Genomic DNA, 17,713 nt, shown 5'->3' with positions numbered 1-17,713 from the left:
AAAAAAGAGATATGCGGGGCTGTACGCGAGTCAGTTAGCTGAATGAATAACCCACCATTGAATTGTTACGATGTTTTCTTTCCAAGTTCACTAGTTACATCGATTTATTTGAGAAAAATACTTCTATGGGACAATCATATCAATTGTGTGACCTACCACATACGTGGATCAATGGGGCTAGTGGTCCCTTTCAGAATCACATTTAACATTCATACAAATTAGTTCATTTACGTACAGCACACACTCCCCTGAAGCAGGGTTGTTATATTAATGAAACGCATGAGCCATATTAGTCTCTTTATTTATACATGAAATGTTTATATATGACAGATATATTTTTCAAGAATTTAATTGCCCATAATTAGGGGTGCATATAACACACGAGCTTGTTCTATCTCCACTTTTGGTCCACATTGACTTAAGGTTCTAGGAGTGAGTGAGTGAGTATGGTTTTACGCCGCTTTTAGCAATATTCCAGCAATATCACTGCGGGGGACACCAGAAATTGGCTTCACACATTGTACCCATGTCGGGAATCGAACCCGGGTCTTCGGCGTGACGAGCGAACGCTTTAACCACTAGGCTACCCGACCACCCCTAAGGTTTTAGGATCACCCAGGTGATGACTTTGTTCTATGTCCTGATGAAGTCTCACGTCATTATTGTGAGGAGAAATGGGAATTATTACTTAACAGCATTGTGCTATCTCCTGCCCTCAGTTCAAGTCTGTTCCAAGTGAGTATCTCCTCTGGTCACGTGATAGAACATTTTGAAATTGACAAGATGGATGGACGTGATGTAACATGTGAGTCTGATGTGCAGGTTTGCGTCGATATTATTCTGAACTTACTATCACTGAAACTGTACACCAATATGTAGGGCTTCAACGGGTCCAAAAATATGGACTCGGGTACCCGGGGTACATCTTCCCGAGGCAAGTGAGTTAACTGACTATAAAAGTCCAGTTTCCACCCTTGCCGAACTAGGCTGGTATTATGGAGTTACATTGTGGCTGGACTAACGAGTCTATGCATATTCCAATCAAAATCGCGCACTGAAATCGAAATCCGGTTCGTAAAGTCTCATGCAGATTTCGGTCGACTGCAGGATTTGCAAAGCATATGCACCGCTAACTCGTTGTCAACAGATATTTTCTAAATATTTTCTTGTTTTTAATCAAGGTGCTCATATTATTCGATGCACTTCGCAATGTAAGACTCGTTTAATCACAATATAGATCATAATTTTCTATCAGATCGTCTTGACTGGGCGCCACCGTTTTGTTTGAAGCAAATGCAAGTGATACGAGAGGTTGAATCTGATTGGTCAATAGCAGAGGCATAGAAAGGACACAACTCGTAATAGCCACTGGTGGCGCTACGATCGAGCCCAGGAATTCCAGCCTAGTTCGGCAAGGGTGGGAACTGGACTTTTAAAGTCAGGTAACTCTCTTGCCTCGGGAAGATGCCGGGGTAAGACTCGGCTCGTGCTAGAGTACCCGCAATTATTCATCTGTTCAATAAAATTGGCAATTATCCTAGCGTATACAAAATGAAAGAGTCACTAAGAAAACCAATACGATCGCGTATCAGATAAGATACCTTTGGAATTTGTATGCTGATTCGCTGAAGCTTCATTGAAATAGAATTTGTCAACTTGGGAAAAGAAATCGTTTACATCTCAATGTAACACACGCCATGTCCAAATTAGAGTTATCTCCCTTGGTCGAGTACTCTAGTCCTTCTAACTGGACTCGGCCCATGCCCGTGTACTCGAGTACTCTTTGAAGCCCTACTGATAAGGGTACGGTGTTTCAGTAATATCACTAATCCATGAAGATCCGGGTTAGAATAGGTCTTCAGCAACCCATGCTTGCTGTAAACGGCGACCATGCTTGTCGTAAGAGACGACAAACGGGATCGGATTGTCAGGCTCGCTTAAATTACTTGGTTGATGCATGTCATCGTATCCCAATTGCATGGATGGATGCTCATGATGTCAATCACTTGATTGTCTGGTCCAGACTCCATTATTTACAGACAGCCGTCATATAGCTGGAATATTTCTGAGTGCGGCGTTAAACAACAAACAAACAAAAATAAGTTGGTATAAGAACTCAGTGTCCCTCCATCAAGTCACAAGGACTGGGTCACATGATGTTATGTGAAGATGCACAGGTACAGTTGAAAGGGAAGTTCAATACTGCTGCGATGGAAAAGTTACAAAATATGTTATAATCGATTTCGGTTTCTCCATTTCAATATGAGTTTGTCACGTTGTAAAACAAAAACAAATATGTTTCATTTCATAAGAAATACAAGATACTATTTTTTTAAATGTCTCTTTTTTTATGGAAATATACAGTCACATGTCCTTACTTGTGTTCCAGGTTTTTAAACCGAGGAGCAAAAGAAACTACAAATCGCATATCATATATGTTCAATAGACAGTACTCAAAGGGACTGCTAATTTTAGTTCGTTATAACCGTAGTTCGTTATAAGCATATATACAGCAATGGCCGGGACCAACATGTATTCGGTTTTTTTCCGTCAGTTCGTTATAAGCGTGTTCGTTATAACCGTAGTTAACTGTATTTTCAATTGAAGATATTTTAACAGCGATATTTTATCCAAAAAAAACTTAGATTAATTCCACATGTTTTTATTTTTTAGATATAATTTAATTTAAACCTTTTAGAATTTATTTTAAAAAAGTTGATGTTGATGAGCATCTTAGAATCTGATCTTAAAAATTAATACATTTACACCATTTCAAACATCGTAAGGGTCACGTGGTTGCAAATTCATTTCCTTCCCAGTCTTCATTGAACCAGATCCGTGAAGATCCGGGGTAGAATAGGTCTTCAGCAACCCATGCTTGCCGTAACAGGTGACTATGCTTGTCGTAAGAGGCGACTAACGGGATCGGGTGGTCAGGCTCGCTGACTTGGTTGCTGCATGTCATCGATCCCAATTGCGTGGATCGATGCTCATGATATCAATCACTAGATTGTCTGGTCCAGACTCCATTATTTACAGACCGCCGTCATATAGCTGGAATATTGGCGTTAAACAACAAACCAACAACAATCATTGAACCATTTTGTTTTTACACAAAATTACCCAGTCACAGATTACTTTTTACAAACTGTTGCAGAAATAAGTGATGGTTAAACAGACATAATCAAATTTAACAACATATGTTTTAATTACATAAACATAGAAACTCGGTATACTTTCATACAATCCACTTCTGAGTAATCCTTGAAGAGTATGTGTGTACAGGTACAATGTTCACATTTCGTCACAACAGGACAAGCACGTGCATGTTGGTTGCTTGTTGTTTGAAAAGTGACGACAATCCCACGTTTGACTCTTTCCGTCATGTCTGGAAAAAAAGACACTGCTTTGTAGGGCTGGGACGGGAAACTCGGGTACCCGGGTCGGGTGGGTACTGAGTAGGACCCGGGTACCCACAGGACTACCCGGATCCTTGGTTAGTCACGTGATATATTGTTTAATGACAAAAAGTATCTAGATCTCTATGGTCACACTACAAGTCATTAATGTTCGCATTTCTTTCTGTCTATGCACCCATTCCTTCTGACTTTTCATATGGTTGAAGAAAGATATAACTTAGGTCAACTTCAGTGTATGCATGGCCAGATTGTTTAATACATGTATCTAAATAATTATGTTTTGCCAGGGCTATGGTAAAAAAATCCCAATAGAACATTTTGTATCTCTTGGGACCTAAAGTAGAACCCTGGGGGTTTGGTACCCGGGTAGTAAATTTGGACTCGTCCCAGCCGGACCGCTATACCTGCGTCCTGAAACAAATGTATTTAATGTAGCCCACGCAAGTTTACAATATTTGGCAAGTTTAGATTACTGCAGTGTCTAAAATTGGAGAGAGTCTCTAGGCTAATTTTTGTAATATTTTTATAGCTATAATCTAACAACAGTTTGTATCTGTAAAATATATTCTTTTCAGAGACTAGATGTTAGTCCAGCCTGCGCTCTCTGTTGGCAGAGTGAAGTGATAAAAGTAATGGAAGCGCCACTACAATGTCACAAACAACACCGGAACAAGGGCGGATAACTCTGACCGTGTCACTCCAGCATGGCGATGTTTATAAACTGCACAGAGGTACTGGATGGTGTGTTGTGCAATGGGACGCTGTACACGGTGCCCGAGGCACGCCTCACCATCCATGACAAAATGTTCTGGGTGTATCTGGCCATCTACGTTGGGCTGGTGCTCACTGCAGGTACGGTGACAGGGGCTACGCCCTCCCGTCGGCTGACAGGCCGCGACTTGAACAACGACTTCTGTACTCTTGAGAGTTTTTTTAAGGGCAAATGGGAAGTCTATTTATTTAGCAATTAGCCAGCAGTAGATGATGTAGAAGTAATTTAGTAATTTTATATGTAGTGTCATGTCTTAACTGTAGGACCCATCGCGGCTCTCGGCTACACCTGTCCCTGGTATTTCTAATCAGTAGGACCCGTGAAGATCCGGGGTAGAAAAGGTCTTCAGGAACTATGCTTGTCGTAAGAGGCGACCAACTGGATCGGGTGGTCAGGCTCGCTGACTTGGTTGATGCATGTCATCGTATCCCAATTGCGTGGATCAATGCTCATGAGGTCAATCACTGGATTGTCTGGTCCTGACTTGATTATTTACAGACTGCCGTCATATAGCTGGAATAAGCAGCAAACAAACAAACAAATCTAATCAGTAGGCCTACTAGGCACTGTCGTGACATCTAATAGTAGAAAGTAGACATGTAACCCCAATGGTGACATGTACTTGGCTACAACATTTTAGCTGTCCATTAGTGCTTGAATGGGTAACTCAGGTACTTTAGTTACGTGATATATTGTTTAGTGACAGTAACAGCTAAACTACTTCAATCTTACACTGCAAGTTGCTAAGGTTCACATTTCTTTCTGAATATTCACGCATTCATTCTTACTTTTACGGCGGCCATGTAATAATTCTGTAAAAAGTCTGTAGGCACAATGGGGTTTATTGGTAATTGTATACAGGTAATTCATGCATTTCAAATTTTGTCTACAATCAACCTATGAAGATCCGGGGTAGAATAGGTCTTCAGCAATCCATGCTTGCCGTAGAAAGCGACTATGCTTGTCGTTAGAGGCGACTAACGGGATTGGGTGGTCAGGCTTGCTTACTTGGTTGATCCATGTCATGTTTATGATGTCAATCACTGGATTATCTGGTCCAGACTCGATTATTTACTGACAGCCATCATACAGCTGGAATATTCAGTGTTGGTATAATGTATGTGTTTTACATATTACCATTATGTTGTTAGTTGTTCTGTTTTATTAAAACGGCTGTGGGGTAGCCTAGTGATTAAAGCGTTCGCTCTTCACGCCGAAGACCTGGGTTCGATTCCCAACATGGGTACAATGTGTGAAACCCATTTCTGATGTCCCCCCGCCGTGATATTGCTGGAATATTGCTAAAATTGGCGTAAAACACTACTTTTTAACGAAACCCCTAAGTTTATAAAATGTGTTGGAAAATTTGTCACAATAATGAAAGGGAGACTCTGATCTGTCTACCAAGCTTATTCCTAAAGGTACCAACGGTGTAAATGATCATAGTAGGGGAGGTAAACACATTTGAGGCAAAAACAATAATGAAACTTTAAAAAATGTGAAACTAGTGAACGGACATTGCATTCAAACGAATAACTACTTTTTCTATTTGTAATAGCTTTCTAAAACATCTGTGGGCTTATGGGTAATTGAAATATGGCCTTATGGGTATCTGAATAGAAAGTACATGCACAATAAGCACATTTTCCAGAAAGTTTACCACATTAATCAGAGGGAGACAGTGAGGCTATCGTACGTGGGATTGAGGGATATATTTAGAGGGAATTTGATCAGCAGTGTCATATGCAGGATGCTAAAAAAATCATATTTGAAATTCAGATTCAACATTCTAAAAACCTAATGGTGTACGGAACGCATTCCTTTTTATATTTTTTATTTTTTTATTTTTTTCAGTAATTCGACTTAAAATCACATTCTTTTTTAACTAGGAACATGTTCTATAGGTTTTCGTCTTTTTGCGGCATACGCCATAACATTCTCAGCCTCAGATTATTATTGTGAGGTGTTAATAGTTCCAAAGAACCCAAGCAGATTCCAGGTTCATATTATATGTTCCCAGCAACCTATTGCTTGTTGTGAGTGGCGACTAAATGGATCAGGTGGTCAGACTTGGTGACAGTTGATGCAGTCACCGATTTCAAATAACATGGATCAATGCTCATGATATCTTTTACTGTATTGTCTCATCCAGGCTCAATATTCCCCTGAATTATATTCCATCAGTGCCAACACGTGGATGGATGCTCATGATATTAATCGCTGGATTGTCTGGTCCAGACTCGATTATTTACAGACCGCGGTCATATAGCTGGAATATTGCTGAGTGCGGCTTTAAACAACAAACCAACCAAACAACCAACTTTCAGTTTGTATAATGACCTCTGTATTCAGGCCTGGTGTCCGGATTGACAATGGGCCTGCTGTCACTTGACCTTATGACCCTCAACATCCTGAAGGACGGAGGCACGACTAGGGAACAGAAGTATGCTCGAAGGATACTGCCCCTTGTCAAACGACATCATCTACTACTGGTGACGCTGCTCCTGGCTAATGCTGCTGCCGTTGAAGCCATGCCCATCTTTTTAGACCGGATCTCGGACCCGATCATCGCGATTTCTGTCTCGGTCTCTGCTGTCCTCATCTTTGGCGAGTAAGTTCTGATAGTGTGTAGAGTATCTGTTGGAGCTACCTGGCAGGATGGTCACGTTTAGAACATGAAGTATTTCGATGGACCCGTGTTTAGATTGTGGGAAGGTCATAAAAAATACAAAAATAAAAGAATTGGTTCTCAGGCAATGACTTGTGGAAATATAGTGTGGGTGGGTGGGCGTTGGTTTTCTTTTTTTGCTTGTTGAAACCCAAATAAACAGTTGTGTACCATCCACATGGGCAAGGGCCTTCCTACATCAACAAGCATACAAATCCTATAGCCACATTACCATTCAGCAGATGCGCAGTAAAGCAGTGTGCATGTAAAGGGAAATAACTGCGTGCTATAATGGATGGCATTATTTTTAAGTGTTAGGATTTCTATTAAAAAAATTAAAATGGAAATAAAAACAAAACATGCAGCAGACTGTATAATATTTTTTTAGCCAAACATATATGACCCAAAGCTGTCAGCTTGTGTCAATATCAAAAAAGCTTCTTCAATATAATGACAGGTAACTGGAACTGTGTAATCTCCAAGACAAGTTTTGCATCACTAAAAGCGCTCCGGTGTCTTTACCTTACTGCTCTGCTCAGGACCAACAATTGCATATTCTTTCTTGTGGGGATTTCGGAGCTGAGGCATTTGTTATAGAGACAAAGTATCTTTTCAATCAGTGCTTCAAAACGATTAAAAAGAATTGCGAACAGATTTATAAAATAAAATCCAGGTCCTTTGTCACCCTCCATTATAAGATCATCATATATGGGTAGGTGCAAAATCAAGTGTGTATATATATGTCCCATTTCTAGGTCTTTTTATATCACTGTGATATTTTTGTTTAGAGTTGTTGTTTTTTAAGTCTGCCACAAGACTGTATATGTGTTTCAGAGTTGTGCCCCAGGCCCTGTGTACGAGGTTTGGGTTGGCGATTGGCTCAACTCTTGCCCCGTGAGTATGGGATGTCCACTATATCACCTTGAGCACAGGACAGTATCAGCCTGGTGTTATCCAGTATATACTGCATGCGTTACTTCGATTGTAATTCCTTGAGCACAGGACAGTATCAGCCTGGTGTTATCCAGTATATACTGCATGCATTACTTCTATTGTAATTCCTTGAGCATAGGACAGTATCAGCCTGGTGTTATCCAGTATATACTGCATGCGTTACTTCTATTGTAATTCCTTGAGCACAGGACAGTATCAGCCTGGTGTTATCCAGTATATACTGCATGCATTACTTCTATTGTAATTCCTTGAGCATAGGACAGTATTAACCTGGTGTTATCCAGTATATACTGCATGCTTTACATCTATTGTAATTCCTTGAGCATAGGACAATATTAACCTGGTGTTATCCAGTATATACTGCATGCATTACATCTATTTATCTCCTTCAGAATAGGACAATATTAACCTGATGTTATGCAGTATATACTGCCTGTTACTGTATCTCCTGGAGTAATCACAGTGTGGATGTTGTCACACCCAGGGTAGTGTACATCCTGATGGGGCTGCTCTTCATTGTGAGCTGGCCACTGTCCAAGCTCCTAGACTGTGCCCTGGGCAGCAATCACGGCACTTTCTTTAGGCGCGCAGAGCTGAAGGTCCTGGTGGACCTGCACGGACCAGGGGATGGATCCGGAAATGAAGAACATCTCACAACGGATGAAGTCCTCATGATCAAGGTAGGTTGCAAAGGACATTGCAAAGGTATGTTAGAGAATAGTGTCTGTGATCTTAGCATAACAATCTTTCACACATTTTATTGATATGATAACGTTCTTGTCACATGTCCAACACAATGTCATATTCAACATATCTACTTTCTCAACAACAGGGAGCGCTAGACCTGAAGGATAAACGTGCAAAGGATGCCATGGTAAACATTGACAATGTCTTCATGATCAGCTCCGATGCCTGCATGGACCACAACACTATGACACAGGTCAGGTTCCTTTTATAGAGTATGTGGACCCTTGACTGTCCTGGGTTTTGCACTAATGTGTGTGCATCTGGGACCAGTGACTCACCTGATGTTTTCACTTCCATGAGTACATCCATGGACCAGTGACTGTCCTGTTTTCACATCTGTATGTGCATCCATGGACCAGTGACTGTCCTGTTTTCACATCTGTGTGTGCATCCATGGACCAGTGACTGTCCTGTTTTCACATCTGTATGTGCATCCATGGACCAGTGACTGTCCTGTTTCACATCTGTGTGTGCATTCATGGACCAGTGACTGTCCTGTTTCACATCTGTATGTGCATCCATGGACCAGTGACTGTCCTGTTTCACATCTGTGTGTGCATCCATGGACCAGTGACTGTCCTGTTTCACATCTGTATGTGCATCCATGGACCAGTGACTGTCCTGATGTTTTCACATCTGTATGTGCATCCATGGACCAGTGACTGTCCTGTTTCACATCTGTGTGTGCATCCATGGACCAGTGACTGTCCTGTTTCACATCTGTGTGTACATCCATGGACCAGTGACTGTACTGTTTCACATCTGTATGTGCATCCATGGACCAGTGCCTGTTGTGATGTTTTCACTTCCATGAGTACATCCATGGACCAGAGACTGTCCTGATGTTTTCACTTCAATGTGTGGATCCATGGACCAGTGACTGTCCTGTTTCACATCTGTGTGTGCATCCATGGACCAGTGACTGTCCTCGTGTTTTCACTTCCATGTATGCATCCATGGACCAGTGACTGCCCTGTTTCACATCTGTGTGTGCATCCATGGACCAGTGACTGTCCTGTTTCACATCTGTATGTGCATCCATGGATCAGTGACTGTCCTGTTTCACATCTGTGTGTGCATCCATGGACCAGTGACTGTCCTGATGTTTTCACTTCAATGTGTGCATCCATGGACCAGTGACTGTCCTGTTTCACATCTGTATGTGCATCCATGGACCAGTGACTGTCCTGTTTCACATCTGTGTGTACATCCATGGACCAGTGACTGTCCTGTTTCACATCTGTGTGTGCATCCATGGACCAGTGACTGTCCTGATGTTTTCACATCTGTATGTGCATCCATGGACCAGTGACTGTCCTGTTTCACATCTGTGTGTGCATCCATGGACCAGTGACTGTCCTCATGTTTTCACATCTGTATGTGCATCCATGGACCAGTGACTGTCCTCATGTTTTCACTTCCATGTATGCATCCATGGACCAGTGACTGTCCTGTTTCACATCTGTGTGTGCATCCATGGACCAGTGACTGTCCTGTTTTCACATCTGTGTGTGCATCCATGGACCAGTGACTGTCCTGTTTTCACATCTGTATGTGCATCCATGGACCAGTGACTGTCCTGTTTCACATCTGTGTGTGCATCCATGGACCAGTGACTGTCCTGTTTCACATCTGTATGTGCATCCATGGACCAGTGACTGTCCTGATGTTTTCACATCTGTGTGTGCATCCATGGACCAGTGACTGTCCTCATGTTTTCACTTCCATGTATGCATCCATGGACCAGTGACTGTCCTGTTTCACATCTGTGTGTGCATCCATGGACCAGTGACTGTCCTGTTTCACAGCTGTATGTGCATCCATAGACCAGTGACTGTCCTGATGTTTTCACTTCCATGTATGCATCCATGGACCAGTGACTGTCCTGTTTCACATCTGTATGTGCATCCATGGATCAGTGACTGTCCTCATGTTTTCACTTCCATGTATGTGCATCCATGGACCAGTGACTGTCCTGTTTCACATCTGTGTGTGCATCCATGGACCAGTGACTGTCCTGATGTTTTCACTTCAATGTGTGCATCCATGGACCAGTGACTGTCCTGTTTCACATCTGTATGTGCACCCATGGACCAGTGACTGTCCTGTTTTCACATCTGTATGTGCATCCATGGACCAGTGACTGTCCTCATGTTTTCACTTCCATGTATGCATCCATGGACCAGTGACTGTCCTGTTTCACATCTGTGTGTGCATCCATGGACCAGTGACTGTCCTGTTTCATCTGTGTGTACATCCATGGACCAGTGACTGTCCTGTTTCACATCTGTGTGTGCATCCATGGACCAGTGACTGTCCTGTTTCACATCTGTGTGTACATCCATGGACCAGTGACTGTCCTGTTTCACATCTGTGTGTACATCCATGGACCAGTGACTGTCCTCATGTTTTCACTTCCATGTATGCATCCATGGACCAGTGACTGTCCTGATGTTTTCACTTCCATGTATGCATCCATGGACCAGTGACTGTCCTGTTTCACATCTGTGTGTGCATCCATAGACCAGTGACTGTCCTGTTTCACATCTGTGTGTACATCCATGGACCAGTGACTGTCCTGATGTTTCCACTTCCATGTTTGTATTCATGAACACTCTTTTGTTTCACTCTTCTCCTGTAGATCTTGTTTCATGGACACTCCCGCATCCCAGTGTACGAGGAGTCTCGGTCGCAGATCAAAGCTGTGTTGCTGATGAAAACCTTGATCAAGCTGGACCCAGAGGATGCTATTCCTGTCAGCAGCCTCTTGCTCGACCCCCAATACTTCCGCCCGGTCATTTTTATTGACGACGTCAAACCACTGCATGACCTTATCAATCTCTTCCAGACTGGCAAAGGTGACATGGTGTGGGATTAGAAACAAAATGATGTTTGAACTACCAGACTGGATTTGGAATCAGCCTGATTGTGAATGCCTTAGACAAAACAGACACATGTCTAGCACTGGACACTTATTTAAATTTAAGATAATTGGTATTGAAAGGCTGTTATCATAGATTCCAAAATGATTATCAATATATATTTCAGTGAATTTTTTGTTATAAAATACAGGAGACAAATGTGACCTGCTCGAACATTGTCTATTTCCATTCGTCAGGTCACTTGGCTGTAGTGCGGAAATCATATCAGGGGAGACAACTCCGTGGCCTACAGGACAACACTGATGATATAACGCCATTACTGGGAGAGTCTCAAGATGACCTGCAGCATGACAGCCCACAGCAGATTGGTGAGGTTAGTGTGTCCCCTGTGTCCTGCTTGTGTCCCCGATGCTCAAGGTGCTCTGTTTGTGTCCTGTGTCTTCAAACATGCCCCATGTCCTCCAACATGCCCTATGTCCTCCAACATGCCCTTTGTCCTACTACATGCCATATGTCTTCCTACATGTCCTATGTCCTCCTACATGCCCTATGTCCGCCTACATGCCATTTGTCCTCCAACATGCCATATGTCCTCCAACATGCCCTTTGTCCTCCTACATGCCCTATGTATTCCTACATGTCCTATGTCCTCCTCCATGCCATATGTCCTCCAACATGCCCTATGTCCTCCTACATGCCATATGTCCTCCAACATGCCCTATGTCCTCCTACATGCCCTATGTCCTCCTACATGCCCTATGTCCTCCTACATGCCATATGTCCTCAAACATGCCCTATGTCCTCCAACAGTCCCTATGTCCTCCTACATGCCCTATGTCCTCCAACATGCCCTATGTACTCCAACATGCCCTATGTCCTCCTACATGCCCTATGTACTTCCACATGCCATATGTCCTCCTACATGCCCTATGTCCTCCTACATGCCCTATGTCCTCCTACATGCCGTATGTCTCCTGTCCTTTGTCCTCCTCCAACATGCCATATGTCCTACTACATGCCATATGTCAACATTAATGAAACTAAGTAGTATCATAGGTCCTCCCCCATGTTGTAGGTCATGGGGATCATTACGCTGGAGGACGTCATCGAGGAGCTCCTGCAGGAAGAGATAATTGATGAGACCGATGAAACACAGATACGTCAACGGATACAGCTGGCTAAAGCAATGGCTACACGCAAAATGGTAAAATAATATTGCAAAATTATAACAAACTGGGTACTTACGAACCAAAAATGCACAGATTGCACTGTTGACATTTCCTCTGTTGTGCATTCGTTCCTATACAGCACACATTGTCTGAATCAAGCATGCATCAGTCTTTAACAAAGGTCCCACAGGCTGAGAAAGGCCTTGAATTTACCAGCCTGTGCCGCGTTCCACAGAGCGATCTTAGTGCCACGTTGATCGTAAGCCTATGATAAAGTATGGGAGTTACGACCAACTTAGCACTAAGATCGCTTTGTGGAACGGGTTCCTGGTCTTGAAAAGGCCCTAGGTTTGAATCTGCTGGAGAAAGGTTAAATAAGTATGTTATAAATATTCTTCCTCTTTAGTAGCAGTGATATGTTGTATATATAACCGTAAGTTGATAATATTGAATCATATATAAACATTGGTATGTGGACTTGGATGCATTTACTTGTGTCAAGACTGGTTAAGATCCGAGCTAGAATAAGTCTTCAGTAACCCATGCATGCCTTAAAAGGTGACAATGCATGTTGTAAGAGGCAACTAACAGGATCCGGTGGTCAGGCTAGATGACTTGGTTGATGCATGTCATCGTATCCGTATTGCGTGGATCGATGCTCATGACATCAAACACTGGATTGTCTGGTCCAGACTGGATGATTTACAGACTGCCGTCATATTCCTGGAATGTTGCTGAGTGCGGCGTTAAACAACAAACAAACAAGCAAACAAACATTGGATGTTCATTCTCAAATGAAGAAAGATTTTCCAAATAAATATGTTTTAAAGCACAATTACATCTTACCTTTAGCCTCAATCATTGCCTTGAAAAGGCTTTTAGCAGGCTGAACATTTGGTAGTTTTGTATGAACCATGCTTGAATTATTTGTGTATCAGTTCCTTGGTTTGAATCACTTTTTATCACTAACTAGAATCCTTGGTTTGTCAGCACCAAACTTGGTTGACATTTGCAGCTTTCCACTTACATTCATGATACTAGTGTTGCTGCAGACGATGAGCAAGGAAAACAGCCAATATCGCCAAGTGCTAGTGCTGACATTAAAATTGAAAAAAATCCAAAAGATTTTAAAACAGACACGTCCAGCATCTGCTATTATATACTGAACTACAAAAGAAACATCGCCCCAAGTAACATTGCATTAAAAGTTGTCATTTAAATATCTGGATAATTTTTGTCAAAGTTTCTAAAATTTTGCATTACCTTGTCCGCAAAAATGAAATTTGGTGATAAAAAAACAAAGCAGATGACAATAAAACCGATCGCCCAAACGCATCACGGTAATGGCCATGGCAACCTCGATGTGAGTTCCATGCAAATTAAAAATGCACATGCGTTCCCCCATTTCTTGCCCTATAAAAATCCACTCAGATCGGATAACATTCATTCATTTTTGAATTGCTACCACATGCCAAGATTGACAAAAAATCAATGACACCATTGGCCAAGCTGGACAAACTGCCCGGCAAGTAGCCAATACATTTCAAGTCCAAGTAAGGACCATATACCGGCTCCAAAAACAGTACCAGACCACCAACACTACAGATGACCGACCACGTGGGGGAAGACCAATGGTCACCACACAATGTCAGGATTGTCAGATTGTTCGACAGCATCTTCAAGATCGCTTTGTTACTGCTGCAGAAAATGCTCGACAGACCATGGGGACACACCATCGACACATTAGTGAAGACACCGTGCGTCGATGATTGACGAGCAGACACCTTGGCTGTCACAGGCCACACCGAAGACCCATTCTGACACCATCATCGCCATCATGGCCGGGACCGTCTTCAGTGGGCAACACAGCACCAGCATTGGTGCCACCAGCAGTGGAGAAGAGTCCTCTTCTCAGACGAGAGCCATTACTGTATCTCAACAGCAGATGGCACAGAGAGAGTCAGGCGACGCCATGGGGAACATTATTTTAGATGCTTGTGTTGTTGAGAGAGACTCTTTGGGTGGTCCGAGCATCATGGTGTGGGATGGAATTGGTTTTGCACAGAGGTCTTCCAGAACATCGGTCCATGGTGAGGCAATGGTGTCACAGCAGCTCGGTACATTGATCAAGTCTTGAGACCACACGCCATAACTCATTTGGCACGTCGCCCCAACCACAAGTTTCAGCATGATAACGCACCGGCCCACACTGCGAGAGCAACAACAGACTTCCTCCAGCAGAATGGCATCAGAACCATACAGTGGCCTGCCCTCACTCCCACTTTAAATCCAATTTAGCACCTGTTGGACGAGATTCAAAGATGGCGTAATGACGTCCGACCAAGGCCAACAACTGCAGCTGGACTGCGTCAGGCGTATCTCAGAGTGGGGGCTCAAGTGCCTATGGCCTTCATCAACCGCCTCATCCATTCCATATATTGACATTGCACGGCAGTCATCAATGCACATAGCGGACACACGAGATACTGACTTGTGATGCCATTTTCTCAGAGACTAGTGATGTGTTTCACTTTAAGAACATTTGACACTTTAATGTCAACCTTGATGATCAGTTTTGTCAAGTTTCAACTTTTACATATGTCTGAAAGTATGTTTACAGTGTTTGGATAAATAAGGTGTCTCATATATCCCTCCATGGTGATGTTTCTTTTGTGGTTCAGAATGCATGAAGCAAAAGCCGAAAAATATCTAAAAAAGTAACAGGCCTCTTCCAAAGTGCTAATCATTGTTAAATGTGACAAGGATATGAATGTGGTATTTTGCCAAATTTGCAAAGAGTATGGTCAACCAGGTGGAAAAGATTTGTTGTTTGATAGGCATTACTTAGAAGTTGACGAATGACAAGATAGACACAATTTTATGGATAACAACCTCTTTAATACTGTGAAAAGCGGCGTTTCAGTATAGATCCTTATACCGTGGTCAAGCAAGACTGGACAACGGTATAAGGATCTATACCGAAACGTCGCTTTTCACAGTATTAAAGAAGTTGTTATCCATAAAAATTGTGTCTATCTTGTCAGGTGGAAAAGGTGGAAAAATATGATTTTCTTCAATGGTTCAAGGGGTTTTAGAACCAGCAGACTTGAAACACATTACATTCCAATGAACATTTAAATGTATCAGGTGTCCAATATGCATTTTTGACAAAACCAGGTGAATCTCTGTACTTTTCAATATTTATGTCATTTAATTTTTTTAACTAATTGATTAGCTGCCTTTTGTTATAATTTTTGGGTGATATAGACAAGGCACCTCCAAGTTGAAAATGGCACACCTGCAAAACAGGTCCTTTGGACACACATGATCTTTTTCTATTCTTGAGCCCTGGACTTGTGTACTACAAATGCATTCTGATCTGTTTTCCAGTCAGTGTTGAAGCGAAGTCTGTCGCATCCAGAGCAGTCAAGAGGTCAAGTCCAGGCTGGACAAAGCCTTGTTGGACACTCAAGTGAACATTTGAATGTGGATGTTGCCATAGCAACATCACAACGATCAGATGATGCTCCACTTCTAGGGAGTGGGGAGGTGTTGGCGTGATGAATGATGCATAGGTCTGGGATGTGTGACAAGCGTTGGTGTGAGAAGTGGGTTAGACGTTACTAGAATATGTGACTTGAATGTTGGTGTGAGAAGTGGGTTATACATAACTGTGGGATGTGTGACTTGAATGTTGGTGTGAAAGGTGGGTTATTCACTGTAGGATGTGTGACAAGCGTTGGTGTGAGAAGTGGGTTAGACGTAACTGTGGAATGTGTGACTTGAATGTTGGTGTGAAGGGTGGGTTATTCACTGTGGGATGTGTGACTGTACGTGTTGGTGTGAGAAGTGAGTTATACCTAACTGTGGAATGTGTGACTTGAATGTTGGTGTAAAAGGTGGGTTATTCACTGTGGGATGTGTGACAAGCGTTGGTGTGAGAAGTGAGTTAGACATAACTGTGGAATGTGTGACTTGAATGTTGGTGTAAAAGGTGGGTTATTCACTGTGGGATGTGTGACGACCGTTGGTGTGAGAAGTGAGTTATACCTAACTGTGGAATGTGTGACTTGAATGTTGGTGTAAAAGGTGGGTTATTCACTGTGGGATGTGTGACTGTACGTGTTGGTGTGAGAAGTGAGTTATACCTAACTATGGAATGTGTGACTTGAATGTTGGTGTGAAAGGTGGGTTATTCACTGTGGGATGTGTGACTGTACGTGTTGGTGTGAGAAGTGAGTTATACCTAACTATGGAATGTGTGACTTGAATGTTGGTGTAAAAGATGGGTTATTCACTGTGGGATGTGTGACTACGTGTTGGTGTGAGAAGTGGGTTATACATAACTGTGGGATGTGTGACTTGAATGTTGGTGTGAAAGGTGGGTTATTCACTGTGGGATGTGTGACAAGAGTTGGTGTGAGAAGTGGGTTATACATAACTGTGGGATGTGTGACTTGAATGTTGGTGTGAAAAGTGGGTTATTCACTGTGGGATGTGTGACTGTACGTGTTGGTGTGAGAAGTGGGTTATACATAACTGTAGGATGTGTGACTTGAATGTTGGTGTGAAAGGTGGGTTATTCACTGTGGGATGTGTGACTGTACATGTTGGTGTGAGAAGAGGGTTATGCATAATTTTGGGATGTGTGACTTGAATGTTAGTGTGAAAAGTGGGTTATTCACTGTGGGATGTGTGACTGTACGTGTTTGTGTGAGAAGTGGGTTATACATAACTGTGGGATGTGTGACTTGAATGTTGGTGTGAAAGGTGGGTTATTCACTGTGGGATGTGTGACTGTATGTGTTAGTGTGAGAAGTGGGTTATACATAACTGTGGGATGTGTGACTTGAATGTTGGTGTGAAAGGTGGGTTATTCACTGTGGGATGTGTGACTGTACGTGTTGGTGTGAGAAGTGGGTTATACATAACTGTGGGATGTGTGAGTTGAATGTTGGTGTGAAAGGTGGGTTATTTACTGTGGGATGTGTGACAAGCGTTGATGTGAGAAGTGGGTTATACATAACTGTGGGATGTGTGACTTGAATGTTGGTGTGAGAAGCGGGTTATTCGTTGTGGTATGCGTGACTGTACATGTTGTG

General features: G+C 42.6%; 1 protein-coding gene across 1 annotated transcript; it reads left to right on the top strand.

Annotated features, from left to right (window-relative positions):
* The first annotated feature begins 4,080 nt into the window (after window positions 1-4,080).
* Window positions 4,081-16,172, top strand: LOC124145200 (DUF21 domain-containing protein At4g33700-like). The gene is made up of 9 exons (XM_046514890.2): window positions 4,081-4,271; window positions 6,544-6,802; window positions 7,694-7,753; window positions 8,298-8,493; window positions 8,646-8,753; window positions 11,202-11,418; window positions 11,679-11,815; window positions 12,518-12,646; window positions 16,002-16,172. Exons 1-9 carry the CDS (start codon window positions 4,124-4,126, stop codon window positions 16,170-16,172), a joined length of 1,425 nt encoding a protein of 474 aa, XP_046370846.2. The 5' UTR covers window positions 4,081-4,123.
* Window positions 16,173-17,713: the final 1,541 nt, after the last annotated feature.

The sequence above is a fragment of the Haliotis rufescens genome, unplaced genomic scaffold, assembly GCF_023055435.1.
Source record: "Haliotis rufescens isolate VD_foot unplaced genomic scaffold, xgHalRufe1.0.p SCAF_5, whole genome shotgun sequence".
In the NCBI taxonomy this organism is placed as follows: Eukaryota; Metazoa; Mollusca; class Gastropoda; order Lepetellida; family Haliotidae; genus Haliotis; species Haliotis rufescens.
This window is presented reverse-complemented; position numbering and strand designations above follow the sequence as displayed.

Bases quoted from the DNA above. Each gene is read 5' to 3' on its own strand.
- LOC124145200 (XM_046514890.2), top strand. From the start codon at position 4,124: ATGGCGATGTTTATAAACTGCACAGAGGTACTGGATGGTGTGTTGTGC. The intron at 8,754-11,201 runs GTCAGGTTCCTT...CTTCTCCTGTAG, and splicing joins ACCACAACACTATGACACAG to ATCTTGTTTCATGGACACTC. The intron at 11,419-11,678 runs GTGACATGGTGT...TCCATTCGTCAG, and splicing joins TCTCTTCCAGACTGGCAAAG to GTCACTTGGCTGTAGTGCGG.